This window comes from Triturus cristatus, chromosome 9, assembly GCF_964204655.1.
Source record: "Triturus cristatus chromosome 9, aTriCri1.1, whole genome shotgun sequence".
NCBI lineage: Eukaryota > Metazoa > Chordata > Amphibia > Caudata > Salamandridae > Triturus > Triturus cristatus.
In genome coordinates, this window is record NC_140592.1 from 145,163,962 (window position 1) to 145,183,889 (window position 19,928).

At 40.9% G+C, this 19,928-nt stretch overlaps 1 protein-coding gene across 2 annotated transcripts in view; it reads right to left on the reverse strand.

The window, feature by feature from the left end:
• Positions 1-19,928, reverse strand: part of PHF2 (PHD finger protein 2) — a 499,797-nt gene that overhangs the window by 62,993 nt on the left and 416,876 nt on the right. For both annotated transcript variants that reach the window (XM_085624580.1, XM_085624579.1), the window contains exons 15-17: positions 12,339-12,517; positions 12,041-12,114; positions 6,428-6,588 (exon numbers count right to left, since the gene is read on the reverse strand). In XM_085624580.1, coding sequence (XP_085480706.1) covers positions 6,428-6,588; positions 12,041-12,114; positions 12,339-12,517 — 414 coding nt within the window. The remainder of the gene's footprint in view (positions 1-6,427; positions 6,589-12,040; positions 12,115-12,338; positions 12,518-19,928) is intronic.

A 19,928-nucleotide genomic window follows, 5' to 3' on the forward strand; every position in this document is an offset into this window, starting at 1 on the left:
TCTGCATATGGCCATGTCTAAACTGGGGTGGTGTAGTGGGCAAAAGAACGATGGATTTAACCCAGATCTCCTGACTGGGGGAGAATGTCTGCATTGTCAGCATTCCGTCCATCATTTGTTTGTTGTAACGCTTTTCGCCCTAAGTGGGATGGGTATTCCTAGATGTGGGACCCTTGCTCACTACGCCACTGGAGTCAAGCTATCCTGGCTGATGACCGCTGATAGCCAGAAACCGGTCCTAGGATGCTTGATTCCGGTCCAGGGAAGACATGGCTTGGCAGTTCGGGCTGGACTGTTCCCATGAGGCACAGGGTCAAGACTGATTTGCATATGGCCATGTCTAAACTGGGGTGGTGTAGTGGGCAAAAGAACGATGGATTTAACCCAGATCTCTTGACTGGGGGAGAATGTCTGCATTGTCAGCATTCCGTCCATCATTTGTTTGTTGTAACGCTTTTCGCCCTAGGTGGGAAGGGTATTCCCAGACGTGGGACCCTTGCCCACTACGCCACTGGAGTCAAGCTATCCTGGCTGATGACGGCTGATAGCCAGAAACCGGTCCTAGGATGCTTGATTCCGGTCCAGGGAAGACATGGCTTGGCAGTTCGGGCTGGACTGTTCCCATGAGGCACAGGGTCAAGACTGATTTGCATATGGCCATGTCTAAACTGGGGTTGTGTAGTGGGCAAAAGAACGATGGATTTAACCCAGATCTCTTGACTGGGGGAGAATGTCTGCATTGTCAGCATTCCGTCCATCATTTGTTTGTTGTAACGCTTTTCACCCTAAGTGGGATGGGTATTCCCAGACGTGGGACCCTTGCTCACTACGCCACTGGAGTCAAGCTATCCTGGCTGATGACGGCTGATAGCCAGAAACCGGTCCTAGGATGCTTGATTCCGGTCCAGGGAAGACATGGCTTGGCAGTTCGGGCTGGACTGTTCCCATGACGCACAGGGTCAAGACTGATTTGCATATGGCCATGTCTAAACTGGGGTGGTGTAGTGGGCAAAAGAACGATGGATTTAACCCAGATCTCTTGACTGGGGGAGAATGTCTGCATTGTCAGCATTCCGTCCATCATTTGTTTGTTGTAACGAGAAATGATGGGCAACATGCAGTGGTACTGGATGCCTTCGGCAAGCACTCCTAACATGAGAAAGATAGTTGTGCCCCTACTGTCATTCTGAGAGCTGGTAAACTGGTCTTTGCCACCATACTCTAAATGCACATATAAGCGGTTGTTGATTTATTAATTAGTGATCAAGTGGAATGTTACGTTTTCGCATTAAAACTCGCGGAAAGCAACATTATCATTTCAGGAGTTACCAAAGAACAGGACTAATAAGAAGAAATTAATGTGTAAAATAATGTTTTGTCCACTGTCAGGGGAGGCGTCTCTCTAACCAAAGACAATCCTCTCCTAGGAGTTTATGTTGGTTTGAAATGTTGTGCTTTCATAGTTAAGTATAGATTTACTTTTCTTAGTGCTGCATCTTCAGATTTTACACACACAAAACCACAGAAATTCAACAGTTATACTTACCTCAAGAAACTATAACTCTTGCCCTTAGTTAACTAACTATAACTCGCGCTTCCACCATGCACAGTTTTCGCATCATCAAATTCATTGCAAATGTTGCAGTTATATTATGAATGATGTGATACAAGATGTCATTACTGATGTAATATATGAGGTAAGTGGCAGTGCATGGCGAGGGCACTAGTTATAGTACATTAGGGCACAAGTTGTAGTTTCTTGGATTAAGTAAAATCTGCACCTAACCATAACATCTCTCTAACCTTTCATTTTCTTGTGAATTTCTTAAATTCTATTTCCAAACTATAACGTCCCTGTAACCTTTGGTTTTTTCAGTGGATTTCTAGGATTTTTAAAAGTTAAGAAATATTTAATTACCTTATGTTAATTCAACCCCAGCTGCGCATGTCCAAGGAATGGCCTGTGGCCTGGCCCTGCAACTACGCTCTGCGACCAACCTCCGTAGGCACCCAAACCTGCGCCACACATGGCCTTTGGCCAGGCCCTGCGGTCAACCCCCCGTAGGCACCCCACGGGGGGGCCCAGGGCCGATTTTGGCCCTGGGGATCCCATCCCAAGAGACCAGGCCAATTTGTGAAAAGGAGGGGGCCACATGGCCCTCCTTCCTGAGCTGAATATTGCCCTGGGGACCCTATTCTCCAAGGGCCCAGCCAATCCAAATAGAAAAAGAGGAGGGGCACCCAGCATGCAAATTTATGTACTGTGGGAGGATTCTACATTTTCCCCGCAGTCCCATTGCTTCTGCATGCAGGGAACAGCAAGAAATGCTGTTCCCTGTGTGCAGGAGCAATTGTTTCATCTGCTTTCCTGTCCGCTTGAAAACGGGCAGGAAAACAGGTGAAATGCCTGCTCCAGGCAAGCGGATGCAGTTTTCCTGATTCCGCCTGCTGAAAGCAAACTTACTGTTTGCTCTCACTTGGTGGGAGCTGTCAAAGCTCCCACCAAGTGACAGAAAACAACTGTGTCCCAAGGGTGGGCACCTCAGGGCATAGGGAGCTGGCCTTGGGGGTTACGGTCCCTGGAGCTGTATATGGCCTGGGAAGGAAGAAATGCAGCCCCCTTTCCCTACATAATTTTTCTGTGGCCCCGGGAAGGTGGTGGTCCCTGGGGCATAAATTACGCCCATGAGGGGGCCCGCACAGCCAATCTCTTCATTTAAAGGCCCAGCACGGGAGGTGGCAGTCCCCCGGGCTGTAAACTGCCTTGGGAGGGGGGGCCCTCCTCACCACATTTTTGGTGTGCCCCGGGAAGGTGGCAGTCCCCAGAACCAAGATTGGCCACGAGGAGGGGGGCCGCGTGCGCATCCCTTCCCAAAATATTAATTATATATTGCCCCTGGGACATGTCCCACCCAGGGGCCAAGTTTAAGCAAGTGCAGGAGACCGCACATTATTTATTTATTTATTTTTGCTGGGATTTGCGGATCCCCTGCACTTCTTGTCGTGAAAATTGTAAAAAAAAATACTTTTTGACCTGACAATTCCCTGGGGGACCCCACCACCAGTCCTAGGGGGTCAGGGTATTACTTCCCTGCCCCATCTCTTTATTTTAACTTTTCTGGAGGGGGGGGCTAGGCTGAGTCTGAGTACTAAAATGGAGAGCATGAGATCTGTTTCGCAGACGATTAGCATATTTATTTTCTCTTAAATAACTCCAAAACTGCTGAACAGAATTACACCAAATCACAAAAAGGGCTCTTCTGAACCAAGAGGTACTTTTCAGCCAAAGTTTGTGTAATTCCGTTCAGCTGTTCGGGCTGTAGCCGTCTCTAAAGTTTCCTATGGAAATTTACATGGGGGAAAACACATTTTGGGACCCCCCCCCTTTTTCTCAGCTCCCGCTTGATGGATCACCCTGTAACATTCCACGGAGAACTAGACAAATCAGTACACATGTTTTGGGAAAAAGTTTGTGATGATTCGTCAAACAGCACTAAAGTTATTAGGAAACCAAAAACGCTTTTCCTATGAAAACTAGGTCTTCACTATAACTACATTTTGGTGACCGAGAGTGAGTGATTATATGTATATATATTTTTGGGCATTTGGAATGGATCAAAAGAAACTGTACTTGATTTTGTGAGGGAATTAAAGAACAACTTGAATTTGTCCTTCACTAGCAATATAAACAAAAAAGAAATAGAGTTTTTTAGACTTACATCTAGAGGCAATTGAAAACAAACTGGAAACTAAATTATATTGGAAAAAGACTGCCCGAAACAGTCTATTACATGCCTACAGTGGCCATCCCCAAAATCTGATTCTCAGCATACCATACGGGGACTTCTTAAGAGCTAAACGAAACTGTAGCTCCCAAGAAATATTTGACATGGAATCTAGATGTATGACCAAAACATTTCTGGAAAGAGGATATTCCAAAAAGATCATAGAATTGGCAAGAAAGAAAGCAAATACAATCACAAGCCAAGATCTACTTCTTAAAGTCAAATCAAAGACTGAAAGTCTCACTATCAGATATATAACTCCATACAACACAGGCTCCCAGGGAATCAGACAAGTTTTTTAAAAACATTTAGGAAGAGTAAATCCCTTAAGGATATGCTTTGTAGGAATATGCGATCAGACAAATTAATAACAAATCAGGTTAAGGTTTTTTTTGCGATGCATGAAGTGCAAAGTATGTAAATACACTGAGAATGTAAAAACATTTAAATTTAACTGTGGATAATAGAGAATTTGAAATCCATCAACATCTAACATGTCATTCGGATTTCTGTGTATATTGTCTAAAATGTTCTTGCAACAAGTACGACATTGGTAGCACTATACATAAGGCCAAATTACGAGTATTCGAACATATGAGAGCCATCACTAATGTGAACAAACAATATCCGGTAGCTACACATTCTGAGATCGAACACTCTAGTAAGGTAAATCTACTCCAAATTCTATGTACTTGACATAGTACCTATCAATGTAAGGGGATGTAATAGGATTTTGGAACTGAGACGCCTCGAATCGAGGTATATTATTGAGCTCCAAACCATGCATCCCATTGGTTTGAATCAAAATGAGGAGCTAGCTATCCATTTAGGAAATCTGACATTTTCTGTGAATGTTTAAGCACGTTGTCAAGTACAGATATATATATATATATATATATATATATATATATATATATATATATATATATATATATATATATATATATATATATATATAAGTGATATTCCTCCGGTTATCCCTGCAGTTTTAAAGTATTTTAAAATGAATTTTAAGGGATTAGAGGAGGCACATATTATTTTTAATAATGTTTATTTTTTTCTGTTTGTTGCAGGTATGACTCGAGGTCTGACTAAAGATCCGAAAACTGCAGCAGAATGCTAAAATATCTGAGTTGATTACTATTATGAACTGTGAATATGTTTAAATCTGTTTGTTTTTGAATGGGAGATACCCTATTTGATTGGTCCGTCGAATTTGTGTTTCAGAAAATGCCCACTTGGGAACAATTGTACATAAAGTGATGGGACCATAAAATACAGTATAACAGGATTAAACTGTGAATCAGGACAGTACGTAATGAGTGTATCTTTTTGAAAAGCTAAGGCAGCACATCATTAAGTCTGATGTGACGCATATATTGCGTTTATGAAAATCAGTTTTATTCAAATAATTTACATGGTGGTGTACTGTAACATTCTTGTGAGTGAACATTTGAATGTTTTAAAAACCTAGTACCTTTTATGTAACAAAATGGTGTTCAAACAAACACTGTTTTTAAGAAGATCTGTTCGGACCAAAACAGTCCTCTTTCTATCCGCTTGATTTTTCTTCTCTTTTCACCAAGGAGTATATTAATTGGTTGAATTGGTATTTGACCCTTACCTGTGATCAAGGAGACCCCGATCTCTGAAACTCGTTGGGAAAGATGTGAATTCGTGTTGCATATTCTTGAATAAAAAAAGTATTTCTGAATATACTATGAGAGGACTTGTGGATTATTTTAGAGCATAACGGGGCACCAAAGTGTGTTGGGACTTTTTCGGCACCACAAGCCGAACCACAGGTCACCGGACTTAGTGGCCGGGAAAGAGTGAAAATTACGATTGGATATATATATATACATAAATGTGGTGTTCAGCATAATAAACATTTAATTATCTATATATACTCACCTTGTTGATATTTTGGCCACCTACATTTTTACTGCATGATTACGGTTGCACAACATTAAAATCTCACTATTCTGGTACCATATCATGACTTAGAACCCCTCTTCTGTTATCATTTGTTTCTGTTAAGGTGGCAGTGGAGATAAACTATAATAAATAACATCAACACTGCTGTATTTTGGTGTCAACCCACCAATTTCCTAAGTGATCTTTGCATTTTTTTCTTTCACAGAAAATTAGAGTATGTCATTGCCATCCATTTACAACCAATGCTATGCTGCCTATTACAATGGTATTTGGCTTTTTTGACTCAATTGTTTGCACCAATGATTTAGCTCTATCATGGTTCCTAATACTGTTCATTACAATAGAAGACTAGCATCACCACCACTCCTCTTGGTAAATAGGTGTGAAGAATATTCACCCGGGACATTGTCTGTAGGCACAGTATTTCTTTATATATATATTGTTTGACTTGCATAGTGCTAACATGTCACCAAAGCCACTTCAAAGCTCAAGTTGGACTACGCTGGAACATATAGTCAATTCACAAGCTGAGAAGCACAGGTGTAGGGTTGTTAGTAAGGTAGCTATGAGTGGGAGTTTGAGAAATACTTACACATTTTGACACCTAGTTACAAAAACAGGCGTGGGGGGCTTGGAGAACCTACTTCGAGTCATAGGTTACATTGATGGCACTGCAAGGACTATGTCAGGATTCACAGGCATACCTGTTTGAGTTGTACTCCAAACCTCCGACTTCCTGGCTCGCCTGTAAAAGATCCAATATTCCCCCTGAGGAACTCCCGCTTTCCTTTTCGGCTTTGGAATTAGATGCAGGCTTGGCATCAGTGTCGATATGCAGAGAACCTTCGTCTGATGAGTTGTCACTCTACCAAAGAAAACAAATAAAATAAACAAAAACTGAATACCATTCATTGTATAATATTTTTAAGAATAAATCAGATGCATGAAACTGTAGGCCAGACATATGCACTTGCTCAATAATGTACTGGTGACCTTTTGCTTTGGCAGTGGCTCGTGCAATGCAGCACTTTGATTTTGGGAAGGTGTTTGGGGCTAAATTGGAAATCTCACCGCTGTTTCGAGAAATGGTATATGTTTGGGTATATGAAGAAAAGGATATTGCAGAACTAAAACAGCTGATGCTATGCATTACCTTATCTAGCCTGAAAAATACTAAGTGCTAACCCTTAATTCCTTGGTCCACTTCTAAATGAAATCCTTATGATAAGTGCAAGTTATGTTAAATAATACAAAACCACTTTTTTGTAGTGTGCTTCCCATATCAAACAATAACATAAGGTGAAGAAAGTAGGAACTTGAGTCTTTAAAATATTTCCGAATAACAAAATTGTCATTCACTTTGTGACTTAAATAAAACTATTGTATACAAAATGATTTTCTTTAAACACTTTACATTTATTTTTTATTATGCCTTGAACTATCACACTATTTCCTAATCTTTTGGGGAAAAAAAAAATCATGCTTTTCTAGACTTTATACTATTAGTTTCTAACCGGTTCAAATATCCTATGTCACCCAGTTTTGATGTCATCATTTTTATACCAGTGACAACTCACTCCACAAACTCACTAGAATCAATGATACAGTTTAACTGTAATCCACCACGATCAACTTGTTTAAGTTACAAAAGTCCTGCATGCACCCAATCTCAATTGTAAAGGTTGCTTCCCAAACCCTGGGCAACTAGTTGCCAGTGACAATTCTTCCAGTCATAAATCAGAGGTGTGCTGATTAGCAAACGTGACACCGCCCAGTCATCACTGACCGCCAGCAGATGGACTACTCAGCCATTGTCTTTCATTCATGGGTGAAGAACAGAGGTGTAACCACATTCTTTGAGGCATTTGGGTGAATGGGCAAAGTAACAGGAAAGGAGAGTGGCCTCCAAAAGTCTTCAATCTCAGGAACATACCATATGCATCAATGTAGTACCTCCAATACTCACCAGCTTTGTGTTCAAAAATAACAATTCTATTATCAGCTGAGAACCCAATTAAAGGTCTTTTCATGCTCAGTGTCTTACGGGTATGTCCCAATGGTCAACTAATGACCTTCAGCTAAATATGTTGCAGTGTCCAGCCATATCATCACCATATATGTCCCACCACACACCAACCACTGCGTTGCAAAATATAAAAATGGCCTAGGCAATCTTACCCATCTAGGATTATAAATCTACTCTGTGATGGTAGACATGCTAAGCTGACTCTGGCTTTCTGACACTTCTTCTAGTACTGCATCACAGTAGTGTGTTTAGCCGCAACAGTGATAAGAGCAGGGCATCCATTTTGAAAAATGTACTCTAGAACACCAGTCACAGTGCTAGTGCTAGTATAGAAGATTGCGCTACCTGTAAGCCTAAAAGAAACACAGATTCAGGCCATGGGGAGCAGATTGAATGGCCCTTGAAAAGTGCATTATATGTGATTATGGTTGTTATCTTGAAATGAAGTGAAATCACAGGAAACAGAATGGCACGTTTCAGGCACCTCCTTGAAATAGACCAAAATGTTCCTAACAGATAGCTATTGTAGCCTTGCAAAGCCGATTTAGATAGTACTGACCTTACATATATTTGTAGTTCTAGATCAGTGAGCGTCAAAACTACAAAGACCAGACCATCTACTTAAAGTGCTTGCTTCAACTATGGTGGACTTCTTCTTCCTGTGCACACCTCTCTGGAAGATCTTTCCTGTACATACTCATCAAGTGAGAAGAGCACTCTCCATTTCAATTATTGTACAGATATATGGAGGAAGTGTGCCAAGGTTACTAGTTAACTTTGAAGGTGTCTTGACCTATAGCGTAATAATTCAATTCAGTCATCCAACTGCTTTTGAGGTATATGGCCTTACATTTTGCTATTGCTTGCAGGGGTAACATTGGTGTTACTAATCAGAGATCTGAATTGCCTTACAAAGAACTATGATGTGAAGCATCTCCTTAGAACAGTCACTGGCAGAATTACTCAAATGCAAATCTGGTTCCCCCCTAGACCCTTGGCCAGCGAAGCAGTATAAATCCCTTGCTCCGGAATCTGGAACGACTCTCTTCAGACAGGTATTTTTCCAGACTCCTGGAAACACGCTAGACTGGTTCCCATCATTAAAAAGGCAACTGCAGACCCCTCTGAACCAGCTAACTATCGCCCCATCTCTCTGCTCCCTGCCCCAGCTAAAGTGCTGGAGAAACTTGTACAAGGTCAACTGGCTGGTTTCCTGGAGATGACCGGCGCTTTCCACATCTCCCAGCATGGCTTCAGGTCGGGTCATAGCACCGAATCTGCCCTTTTGGAGATGGCTGACGCCATCAGATGGAAACTAGACGAGGGCTCTAGAGCGGTGTTGGTGCTGCTAGACTTGTCGGCAGCTTTTGACACCGTCTCTCACCCTGTCCTTCTTGATCGGTTACAGGCAAAAGGCATTCAGGGCAAGGCCTTGGAATGGCTTGCCTCCTTTTTGTCCAATCGGACACAGGCTGTATTCACTCCCCCTTTTACTTCAAGCAGTCGTCCCCTCAATTGGGGCGTCCCACAGGGTTCTTCATTAAGCCCTCTTTTGTTTAATGTATATTTTTCCCCGCTGGCCGAGATCATCTCCCTATCTGGAATCCAGGCCACATCTTATGCGGATGATATACAGCTTCTGTTCTCATATGACTCCCCTTCTCAGTCTACCTTTAACCCACTAAAAAATTGCTTTCGGAATATCGCTAGCTGGATGGATAACAACTGCCTCCGGCTTAATGCTGGCAAAACCGAAGTTATATTTTTTCATCAGCCCTCTCCATTGGACCCTAACTTGTGGTGGCCTCTTGATTTGAGTTCACCCCCCCTGCCTAAAGATTCTGTCAAAAACTTAGGAGTCATTTGGGATAGTAACCTCTCTTTTCAGAAGCAAATCCAGTCTGCATCTGTGGCCTGCTTCTCCAAAATGAGGATGATGAAAAAATGTATCAATTTCATCCCTAACCAAACCAGAAAAACGATCGTGCAGGCCTTAATCACTTCCCATCTTAATTATGCTAATGGCTTGTATCTAGGGTTATACAGAGGTCTTCAGCGTCGTCTCCAAACAGTTCAAAACGCCGCTGTCCGTCTGGTTTGTGGTCTTCCCCTCAGGGAAGATATCACCCCCCACCGACTCAGGCTGCATTGACTTCCAGTTCATAAAAGGGCGGAATTTAAAGCTCTCACCCTCGCCCACCGCGCGATCAATGGGAAGGGTTCTGCTCATTTATCCTCATGCCTTCGTCCATACAGTAACATTCGTTCACTTTGGTCGAGCTCTCAACATCTTCTTTTTACCCCTAGAGTCAAAAAAGCTCGATCTGGGGGGAAAACGTTCCAAGTCTGTGCTGCCTCCCACTGGAACAACTTACCCTTGTCGATTAGGATCATTCGGGAAGAACTTCCCTTCCGGAGAGCCCTGAAAACCTTTCTTTTCTGCTAATTTCCACTCAATAGCTAGCATTGTATCTGCTCTCACACAAGCACCGGGACACCCCGTTGGGGTATCTGTGCGCTATACAAGATAAATAAATAATAAATAAGCACAAACCTTTGAAACATTTTTGTACTTGCTCCTGTCTCTTTCAGTAAGGATCACCCTCTCTTGGTTTTGATGAAACAATGATTATTTAACAGTTGACAGTACTATTTACTTGGTGGAAGATAACTGAGTGAGGTAAACGCTTCATCCAGGTTGATAAAAAGAGTATCACTGCAATAGGTTATAGTACCATATGTTCTTTACAGAACAAAGAAATAGCAAAACTGCTCTAACAAATGCTATATAATGATTGCTTTTTTAATTGAGTGCCTGTGGGATATTGTACTTTGATGTGGTTCCCTGAAGCTTGTATTGTTTACTGCACTTTAAAATGCCAATAAGCAGAATAAGCTCTGCTATCAAGGGGAATAAGTAGACTTTTATACAAGATAAGAGGTTTTTAAGAAAAACTAGCACAGCCTCTCAAAGAAGCCTAGTCGGAGAATCAAAACACTGTGCCCTAAAAGTACAAGAGGACCCACCTTTGCTATCACTTGCAAAGTGTTGAGATTTTGTTACTTGGTGGCTGAGCCCAAAGAAATCCTAAGTGTGAGAACTGTGACTTTTGTACCAATAATTACAAGTTTCAAAGCCCACAGAAGTTCTGGATTTCACCTCACCAGAACCTGATCAGCGGAAGTGGCTGAATAGATATGAAGAAGATGCATCCTCCCAGTATTCCATCAGCTTCTGTTTACACTCTTAACATACATTCTACACCTCCAGCTCCCAGAAGTCCAATCGAAACCTACAGGACTACAATCAAACATCACTTGTAACCACGCCTTCTGATGATTTCTCAGGTCAATCAACTCTGTAACTCGATGAGCGACTTGGGTCAAATATAGCATTGATCAATTGATAGCGTATTCTGCTTCAGCCATAGCAAATATCTTTTCTAAGTATTTAATCCCGGCAACGAGTTTTCAGTCCAAGCCTGGGCTAAGATGATCTGAGTATGTGGAACTGTTACTGGAAATGTAGCATTCTGAAATCTACAATCGTTGCACCTATAGAACCAACCAGTGGTGTCCCCTGCCTTGATCCAGTGACCAAGTCTGCTGCTTTGTACACTGGTTGTGGTTTTCCCTTTTGCATTCTTGTCCTCTTCGGAAACAGCTCATTATCAAGGGTTTCACAAGAACTTACTGTCAAAAGGCCAAATTCCGCAATAAAAAGTGAAACATGTGGAATCTGAAGCATTAAACACTGATTCTGGAAGTTATTTCTCATTTCCATGTTAAAAGCTCAGAATGCAGTGGTATTTAATACACCCAATAAATACTATTGCCCCACTTATTCAGAAGTGTTCAACACCTGTTACGCCAAGTTTTCAACATGAAATTGGGGCATACTATACCATCCGGAATGGGTATTTAACATATCGAAACAATAATCCTTCATAGGACCGTGTTCTACTCAATGCTCAATGTTAGCAGTACCACTAAACGGTTCTCCGCGCTTCCAAACCAAAAACATCAAAAACAATGATAACCGTGAAAGTGTGAATTTATGTTATATGAGAAAAGGTATAGCTTCAAATGGGCGAAAAGTTGTTTCCCACCTACACACTTCACAAATGAGAAACCATGACCCAGATGCTCTGTATAGGTAGTCCCTAATACTCTTATACAAGAACATAAATACATTTCCCTTCATTGTCCTTCCACACTGACCTATGTTAACATTCCTCCTTCATCTAGTTACAAAGAGGTTCAAAGACAAGTATTTAAAAAAACAGCACACCTTGTACAATGATGACGGGACCTTTGGTTTCTTAACTGGAGTGTGTTGCACAATTTCTTGTTTGTCCAATAAAACTATAAGAAACCAAAAAGACGAGTTAATCCTTTTTCAGCATCACCCTAGACAAAATAAACAGAGGTAAAACAATATATTTGGGGCTATTACGCATATCAAATATGTGATCATTTTCTGCAGGAATACTTGCGAAGTATGTGTCTACTTTTTATTATAGGTGCTTTTTGCAATACTGCATTTAAAAATATTCAAAATCAATCTTAGTTTCATAGTCTTTTCTTACAGGGCAGGTCTCTTTTCGTGGTATTTTTCTTTCTTCTGATTGGAAATTCGTCAATTTTCAATTCTCCATCATCTGAAACATATTCGTACTCGTCACGCACAGGTTTCGTTTTATCATCTTTGAAATTCTGCAACGATCCAAACACACTCGGACTTGTGTGTGGTTTAAAAGCCTTGGAACTGTTCAAAAATATGATTGAAAATAAAAAGTTAGAAGTTTATTGAAGAGACGGATGGAATCGTAGACTATGGAAACAAAAATAAAGCATGCCTTCATTGTAATGGGAAGGATATCACATCTGTCTAAAAATACACCTAATAATAATGTTTATTATTAACGTACTTCTGTGACATGTTAAAGAATACTTAAAGAGACACTAGAGCTCATTCCGTGGTCCCCTGTAACAGTGGGTCTCAAATTCCATGACTCTAAACCCCCACTTAGATAGTTCAATTGACCTGCTTATTCAAGATAAATTTGTTGTTAAAGATCACGTGGTACAGCAATAAGTTTAAAGACATTATGATCTGATGGAACACAGAGGGACACAGAACAGTCTGTTAAAAAAAAAGGTAATGGACAGCTATAACACCGGAATGACTTTTAAATTACTTCCGGCTTGAACCAATTAGGAGCCTTTCACATGAAAACATAAGCGGTATAACCCGATGACAGTCAGTTTAGTCGTATTGCCTTAATAATGCATTGGCCTTTAGCCAGTCCCTCTTCTGCAGCATGTTTCCTTAAACATTAAAGATTTTGTGAGGGGATGTCCAGTCTAAATGTATCAACTCACATCTCTTTGGCATTTACAAATAATGTGCTGGAAGCAGCATTCCGAGGGAGATGCCTTACGACTGTTAAGGTACTTTAAACAATTCGAAGGCTCTGCTTACTAAGCTATTCCAACATATTCAAAGAAATGTTATGAGGACATTCCTTTTACTTTTGCATAAAGTGGTTGTTGAAACGCAAATCACTGGGAGCCGGAGTCAGAAGCTCATCACTGTGTGATGAGTCAGAATAACAACTATCACATTTAAAAACTTGCCAATGAAGATAATATTTCATCCCAAGGTACAAGCAACATATCCTGCTTAAGCTAAATAGAACTAATAATTCCAAGAGTAAATATGGCATGGCAGAGTAATATATTATAACACAAAGCCTCACTGGGTCTGGACTAACAAAGTGTGTATGGGGTAGCAAATTAAGAAAGGTATTGACTCTCAGTAGAGGAGAAAAATCCCTTCAGGACGATTACCCTCCCTCACCAAAGGTGACATGCTTCATCATTTGGGAATCTCCTCTCAGTGGAAAAACCTAGTTCCACTGAGGGCTACAACCCCCTCACTGTGAGGGAGGAGCTCAGGGATCTTTTCAAGTAGAAGCTGCTACACTCTCAGGGATCCTAAAGTCCCAGTGTAGATCATACCGAAACTTTGGACACAGCGGAGACAGGTATCTTAAACATCTTTGATTCTACACCGGTACATGAGCTTCCCACTAGGCCCAGTGAGTTACTATCAGACAGCTTAGTTGTCAACTTGAGCAGGTGCTCGTTGACACCTATAGAAGTGGTAGTCTTAGAGAAGGGTTTGGGATATGTACCCACCTACAAAGGGGATGCATTTTAAGTTAGACAGGAGTTGGCCTCTTTCTTTCGAAAAATACGTCTTCGTTCCTTTTTTCAAAACAAGCCCATGACTGATGCTCACAAGGATATTACTAATACGGGACTTAGACCCCGCTCTACATTCAATCCTCAGGAACACATGGTTCCTGTCGAAATCATTACTTTTGAAAAAGCAGTGTTGAAGGATGTTTCTAATTTGTGTCAGAATGACAGGCGACAATTTCATAATTTGTCTAAATTAGAACATCATGCCTTGCAACGACTAGCTGTGAATGAGTCTATTACCATCAAAGCAGCGGATAAGGGCTGAGCAATTGTCATCCTTGACAATGAGACTTATAGAGCAGAATGTAGTTGCCAACTTGAGAATTCCAGATTTTATCGATCATTGAAAGTGGATCCTACTGCACGTCTATCTTTAACTATCAAGAAAACGGTAGATGAAGCAAAAGAAAAAGGTTGGGTTACCGATCACGGGGCTTCGTTTTTAGTAACCCCCCATCCTATTACTCCCTACTTTTATGTTCTTCCTAAAATTCATAAGGAGCAGCTACCACCACCAGGGAGGCTCATTATTTCTGGGATTGGCTCTATTTTAGAGCCTTTATCAACTTTTGTTGATTTCTTTTTGAGACCCTTGGTGCGTAGCATGCCCACCTATGTACAAGATACCAAGGACCTCTTACCCCTTTTGGCAGAAACTTCTTTTGACATCGAACGGGACCATTTAGTCTCATTCAATGTCGAATCCTTATACACATGTATACCACAGGATGAGACTCTATCTACGATTGAGAAATTACTCAATAACACCACCCTGGATAGTATAACACCAATGCATTTTATCATGGCCTGTGCTACATTGGCGATGAAGGAGAATTTATTCAAATTTGAAGAAGAATTGTTTCTCCAAACCTCTGGTACTTCCATGGGCAGTGTTTTCGCTCCCAGTTTGGCTAATCTCTATGTACACGATTTTGAACAAACAGAGATATTGCAAGAAAACAATCCCTATGTACAACATATGCAAATATGGAAGCGTTACATCGATGACATCTTTGTGATCTGGAGGGGTCCTCCTGATTCTATCATATCATTCCATCAATGGTTGAACACGAGGAATGAGTTTCTCAAATTTACAATAGAATTTTCCATGGCTAGATTACCATTTCTAGACATGCATATCTTTCCAGAAGGTAACAGTTTGAGCACTGAACTTTATCGTAAGCCTACTCTACGTAACTCCCCACTTTCATATCAGAGCTTTCACCCAAAAGCTCTTCGTGATAATTTGCCCTTCGGGCAATTTCTACACGTTCAACATAATTGTACGTCTCTTTTGAAATATGAGGAACATTATAAACAACTAGTTCTTCAGTTAAAGGAAAGAAAATATCCGGCAAAAACAATTCGTAACTCGAAAAAAAGAGCGGCCAACAATAACAGGAAAGCACTAATCGAGATTACTCCTCCCGAGGAAGAAGAAAAGAGACATACGTGTGTAAATACCTTTAGTGGATATTCCAATGATGTAAAGAAGAGCATCTTGAAACATTGGAAAATTCTCAATATCCGAGTCTCTCCTATACCAACGCCCCTTTTTTGCTTTTAAAAGAAGCTTCAATATTAAGGATCAGATTGTACACACAAGACCCATCTTGAAAAAGACTGGATACCAAACATCTTTATGGGGACTACCTCCTGTACAGGGACATTTCCCATGTGGGTCCTGTGCGACGTGTGCACAAACTAGACACACTCCGGAGATAGCTATCGGGACTGATCGACCATGGGTATTATCTAAGCACACTAATTGCAACAGTGAGAAATTGGTATACATGATCACATGCCCATGTGGCTTGCGCTACGTGGGTATGACTACACGTAAAGTGAAAACAAGAATTCTTGAGCACAAGAGTACCATACGCTGCAAGAAAAGGTCAACAAACATGACCAATCACTTTATAGATCTGAATCATTCAGAATCTGATTTGAAATGGGTGGGTCTTGAGCGACCATTTACTCCACCACATATTACTGATTTGTCTAAGTTCTTGCTCAATCGTGAACAACGCTGGGTGTTTAAGCTCCATACTGACACTAGAGGACTGAATGATGATATTCTCTGGCTTTTTCTATGAATTACACAATGATAAGATCTCACATGATTATTATTAATAACCAATAAGTATTGCAAACAGAGGCCCATTCAGGTTTCTTACCAGTCAGTGCTGTTACTACAAATAGAGGGTCTTGCAGGCATTTACCAGGCTGTGCTGCATTGATCTTTGGGGTAATCTGTAGATCAGTCTGCGAATACAGGTGTTTAAGTGACATTTTCCATTGTGGCTCTATTACACTACGTCATCAATTATCTATGGTCCGTCTAATATGCAATCTATTAAACTGACGACAAGCGACATTCCCATTTGTGTCTATATGACTCTATGTCATTAACTAACTGTGGACTGTTCAGTATGTTTATTAGTCTTAATAAGAGATCCCTATATTTACAACTGGGGATAGGATTTCATACGATCAGAGGTGTGTGCCATATGGTCATAAAATTACTTGGCACAGACACTTTTAAGCTTATCTTTTGGTATACACATCAAATGTGCCCCTGATTGTAGTGTCCTTTGGTGCCTTGTGTTGTAACCGTGATTTTAATCTCTACTTGAGGCAATACGATCTTAGTTTTGAACAAGAAATCTCCTCGTAATTGTTTGCGCATGTGCGCGACGACTAGTGTTAGTGAGCCGCGCAGGTACTTTAATTTCGTTCCTCCTCTGATCAGGCATTAGATGGACTACTATGGGGTCCTCTGTAGGCTTCAGGGACGGAGCGGATACACTTTAAATTTGAACGGCGCCTCCTGATCGGTGCCTCCGGTCACAGCCTCAGTCTGCAACGGTGTACCGACGGAGAGGTTAGTGCACACCGTGTTCTTCTTTTTGTATGTTTGTCGAGGTGCCCGTAAAATGCATACATTAATGCTAATACAGCGACTCTGAGGTACAAGTAATACTTATCCTCTTTGGCATTTGAGACACGTTGTTCAGCATATGCTGTTTTTTCTTTGTATGTTTTTCGAGGTGCACAAAGCATGCATACATGAATGCTAATATAGCTACTCTGAGACACTAGTAACACTTGGTCTTTTTTGGCACTTAAGACACCGGTTGGGCACTAAATGAAGGTTTACTCATGATTCTATGTTTTCATGGGTTTAGCAGTTTCTGTGGAAAATTACATTGCAACGTGATCTTACTCTGTAACCATGAAACGAGTCATGTTTTTCTCGAAAATGAGATATACGAACTGAGAGATTGAAGTAGATATTTTAAAATGTTTCTCCAGGTCTCTCTTTAGTCTACATTTTATGTTTTATTTCGGGCACTTGAGCAGTATGTGTTTCTCTATGTCTTTCTGTATGAATCTGTGTAAGCGTGATGAGACAGACACATGAAACAGAGTTATGTACTTCTTTTTTGTAGAGCGGGGCCCCCTTCCCTGAGCTGTTGCCAGGTTGAGGTGAGGCTCAAAATATCCAACAGATTGGGTGTTATTTTACACCTTTGAAATAGTTGAAGTAAGGGACAAGTAATAAGGCCCTTTAATTTAATTATTCGTGTGTTGTTGTTCGCTCATTATGGGGGATTGACTTGACAAATGCCTAATTTCAGTTTTTTTTAGGTATTTCCAATATCACTGAAGGATACACTGGAGGATGGTTTAGTATCACAATAATATTGTGTTTTGTTGCACCTTTATGGTTTTTTCACTTCAGCAGCAGCTCTGTATATCTTTATGGTCCTGACGAAAGCCCGGATACTTTATTGATCAGAGGGGCTGAAACATGTTGACCTTATATTTACAACCAGCAGTTTAATTTCCATACTGCTGTTGCACTGCTTTTTATGTCTGCCAGTGGGAGCAAGCCAATAAAGTTAGATCGATTTGTTCCTCACTAGGTAGTTTTAAATCACATTTATTTTATTTTGCGCTGCGTGTTTTGCATTTTACCTTACTTACCATGGGACTTTAGGATCCCTGAGAGTGTAGCAGCTTCTACTTGAAAACATCCCTGAGCTCCTCCCTCACAGTGAGGGGGATGTAGCCCTTGGTGGAACTAGGTTTTTCCACTGAGAGGAGATTCCCAAATGATGAAGCATGTCACCTTTGGTGAGGGAGGGTAATCGTCCTGAAGGGATTTTTCTCCTCTACTGAGAGTCAATACCTTTCTTAATTTGCTACCCCATACACACTTTGTTAGTCCAGACCCAGTGAGGCTTTGTGTTATAATACATTGTAAATAGGAGACACCCTCCCTGCAGGTCTTTAAAATATAGTCCCTTGGACCCTCCATTCTCTGGTTTTGTTGTTATTATATTATGGCAGAGTAATATGCCAAGCATCACATCAATGACCTTTAGACTTCATTTACTAAATCCACTCAAACCTATCTACAGCCCATGGCCCCTTCTCCAAATCAGCCACCCTCCTCAAAGACTATGTATCCTCTGTTCTCTACTAAGCTATCTAATGACCAGTGCCATGTTAGTTCTGTAACCCTTTTCTATCTATCCTGAACATGTCACATCTCAACTCCAACATCTTCATCACCCAGATGAGTTTGTATCTAGACACTCGTCTCAACTTGGCTGCAACACAGTCATGAGAAATCAACGGCACAAGAGCAATCATCTGAACACAGCAGATAGCCAACCAAACCTCATGTCAACACTTAAGCCTCACTTAAACCTATCTTTTCCTTCCTACTGCTATATCTTAGGAAAGAGCTATTGCCAATCTCACACCCTCAGCGATATAAATAATCACCATAATAAATGTCTGAGCAAACATGCCCCTCCACTTACTCCTCATTAGCCTTTAATCCAGAGAAACCATTGCATTCCCCGAACAAATACTAACTTCTCTTGGAAGTTAGTGGGACACAAGATAGGAAGTAAGATTGTAATGCAAGTAACAGGGATAAAGAAGTTGAAAGTCCTCTTGTCTTTCAATTAACCTTACTTAAACGTCTATCATGAATTCGACACGGGAAACAAGACAGTATATAAGTCAAGAGTTGATTCCTGATCTGCAGACACAATTAACATCTATGTACTTATGCATGAGGTAGCAAGAGGTGTAGGGTTGTATGAGGACGAAGGAGCCATCCCTAAGAGAGACATCATATTAGAAGGTGCGGTTTCACAGAGGGTTGAAGACACTGATATAGATGAAGGAGATGAGGAACTGGGGAGCAGGAGACCAGAAATATATAGAGAGCCTTCCACTGTAGAACTCAACCCATCTTTGGAGGGAAAACATCCCATAGAAGGGTGTTTGCCTGATGTTAAAATGATGAGAGAAGAAATTATTGGAAAGGTCAATAGACTAGAACAATAATAAAAGGAGAATCAAGTAACCCGCAGTAGTTTGCACAAAAATAAAATAACCCGTGTGTAAATGGAATGCTGGAGTTCATGAAAGGTGCAGATATCAAAGCATTTGTAGTACATCTTTTGAACAACTCAGCCTTGAAGCGTATTTTGAGTGGAGAGAATACAAAAGACATACAGAGAGTGGACATATAGTCTTTTGTCCTCAATCCAGTTAGGTGAATTATTCCCTGTATGAATTTCAAGTTCTGGAAAACGCTCCTAAAAAATAAGAGTAATCAGGAACCGTCAGGAGTTTGGGAGGACCATAAAAACATGGCAGTTGCCTGAACAAGAACCATTGGCCTTTATAAGCAAGCATTGATCCTACCTTTCTCACTTTTTTGCTCCAATAACGGCACAACGTAAGATGACTCCCTCATCATGACTGATGCATACATCAAATCATCCTAAATGACACGTTTACATCCCCTCAACATGCAGCACCAAACCCTTGTAATTATATGACAAACCGAATAGATACTTCGTTTGTCACCCAGAAATGAT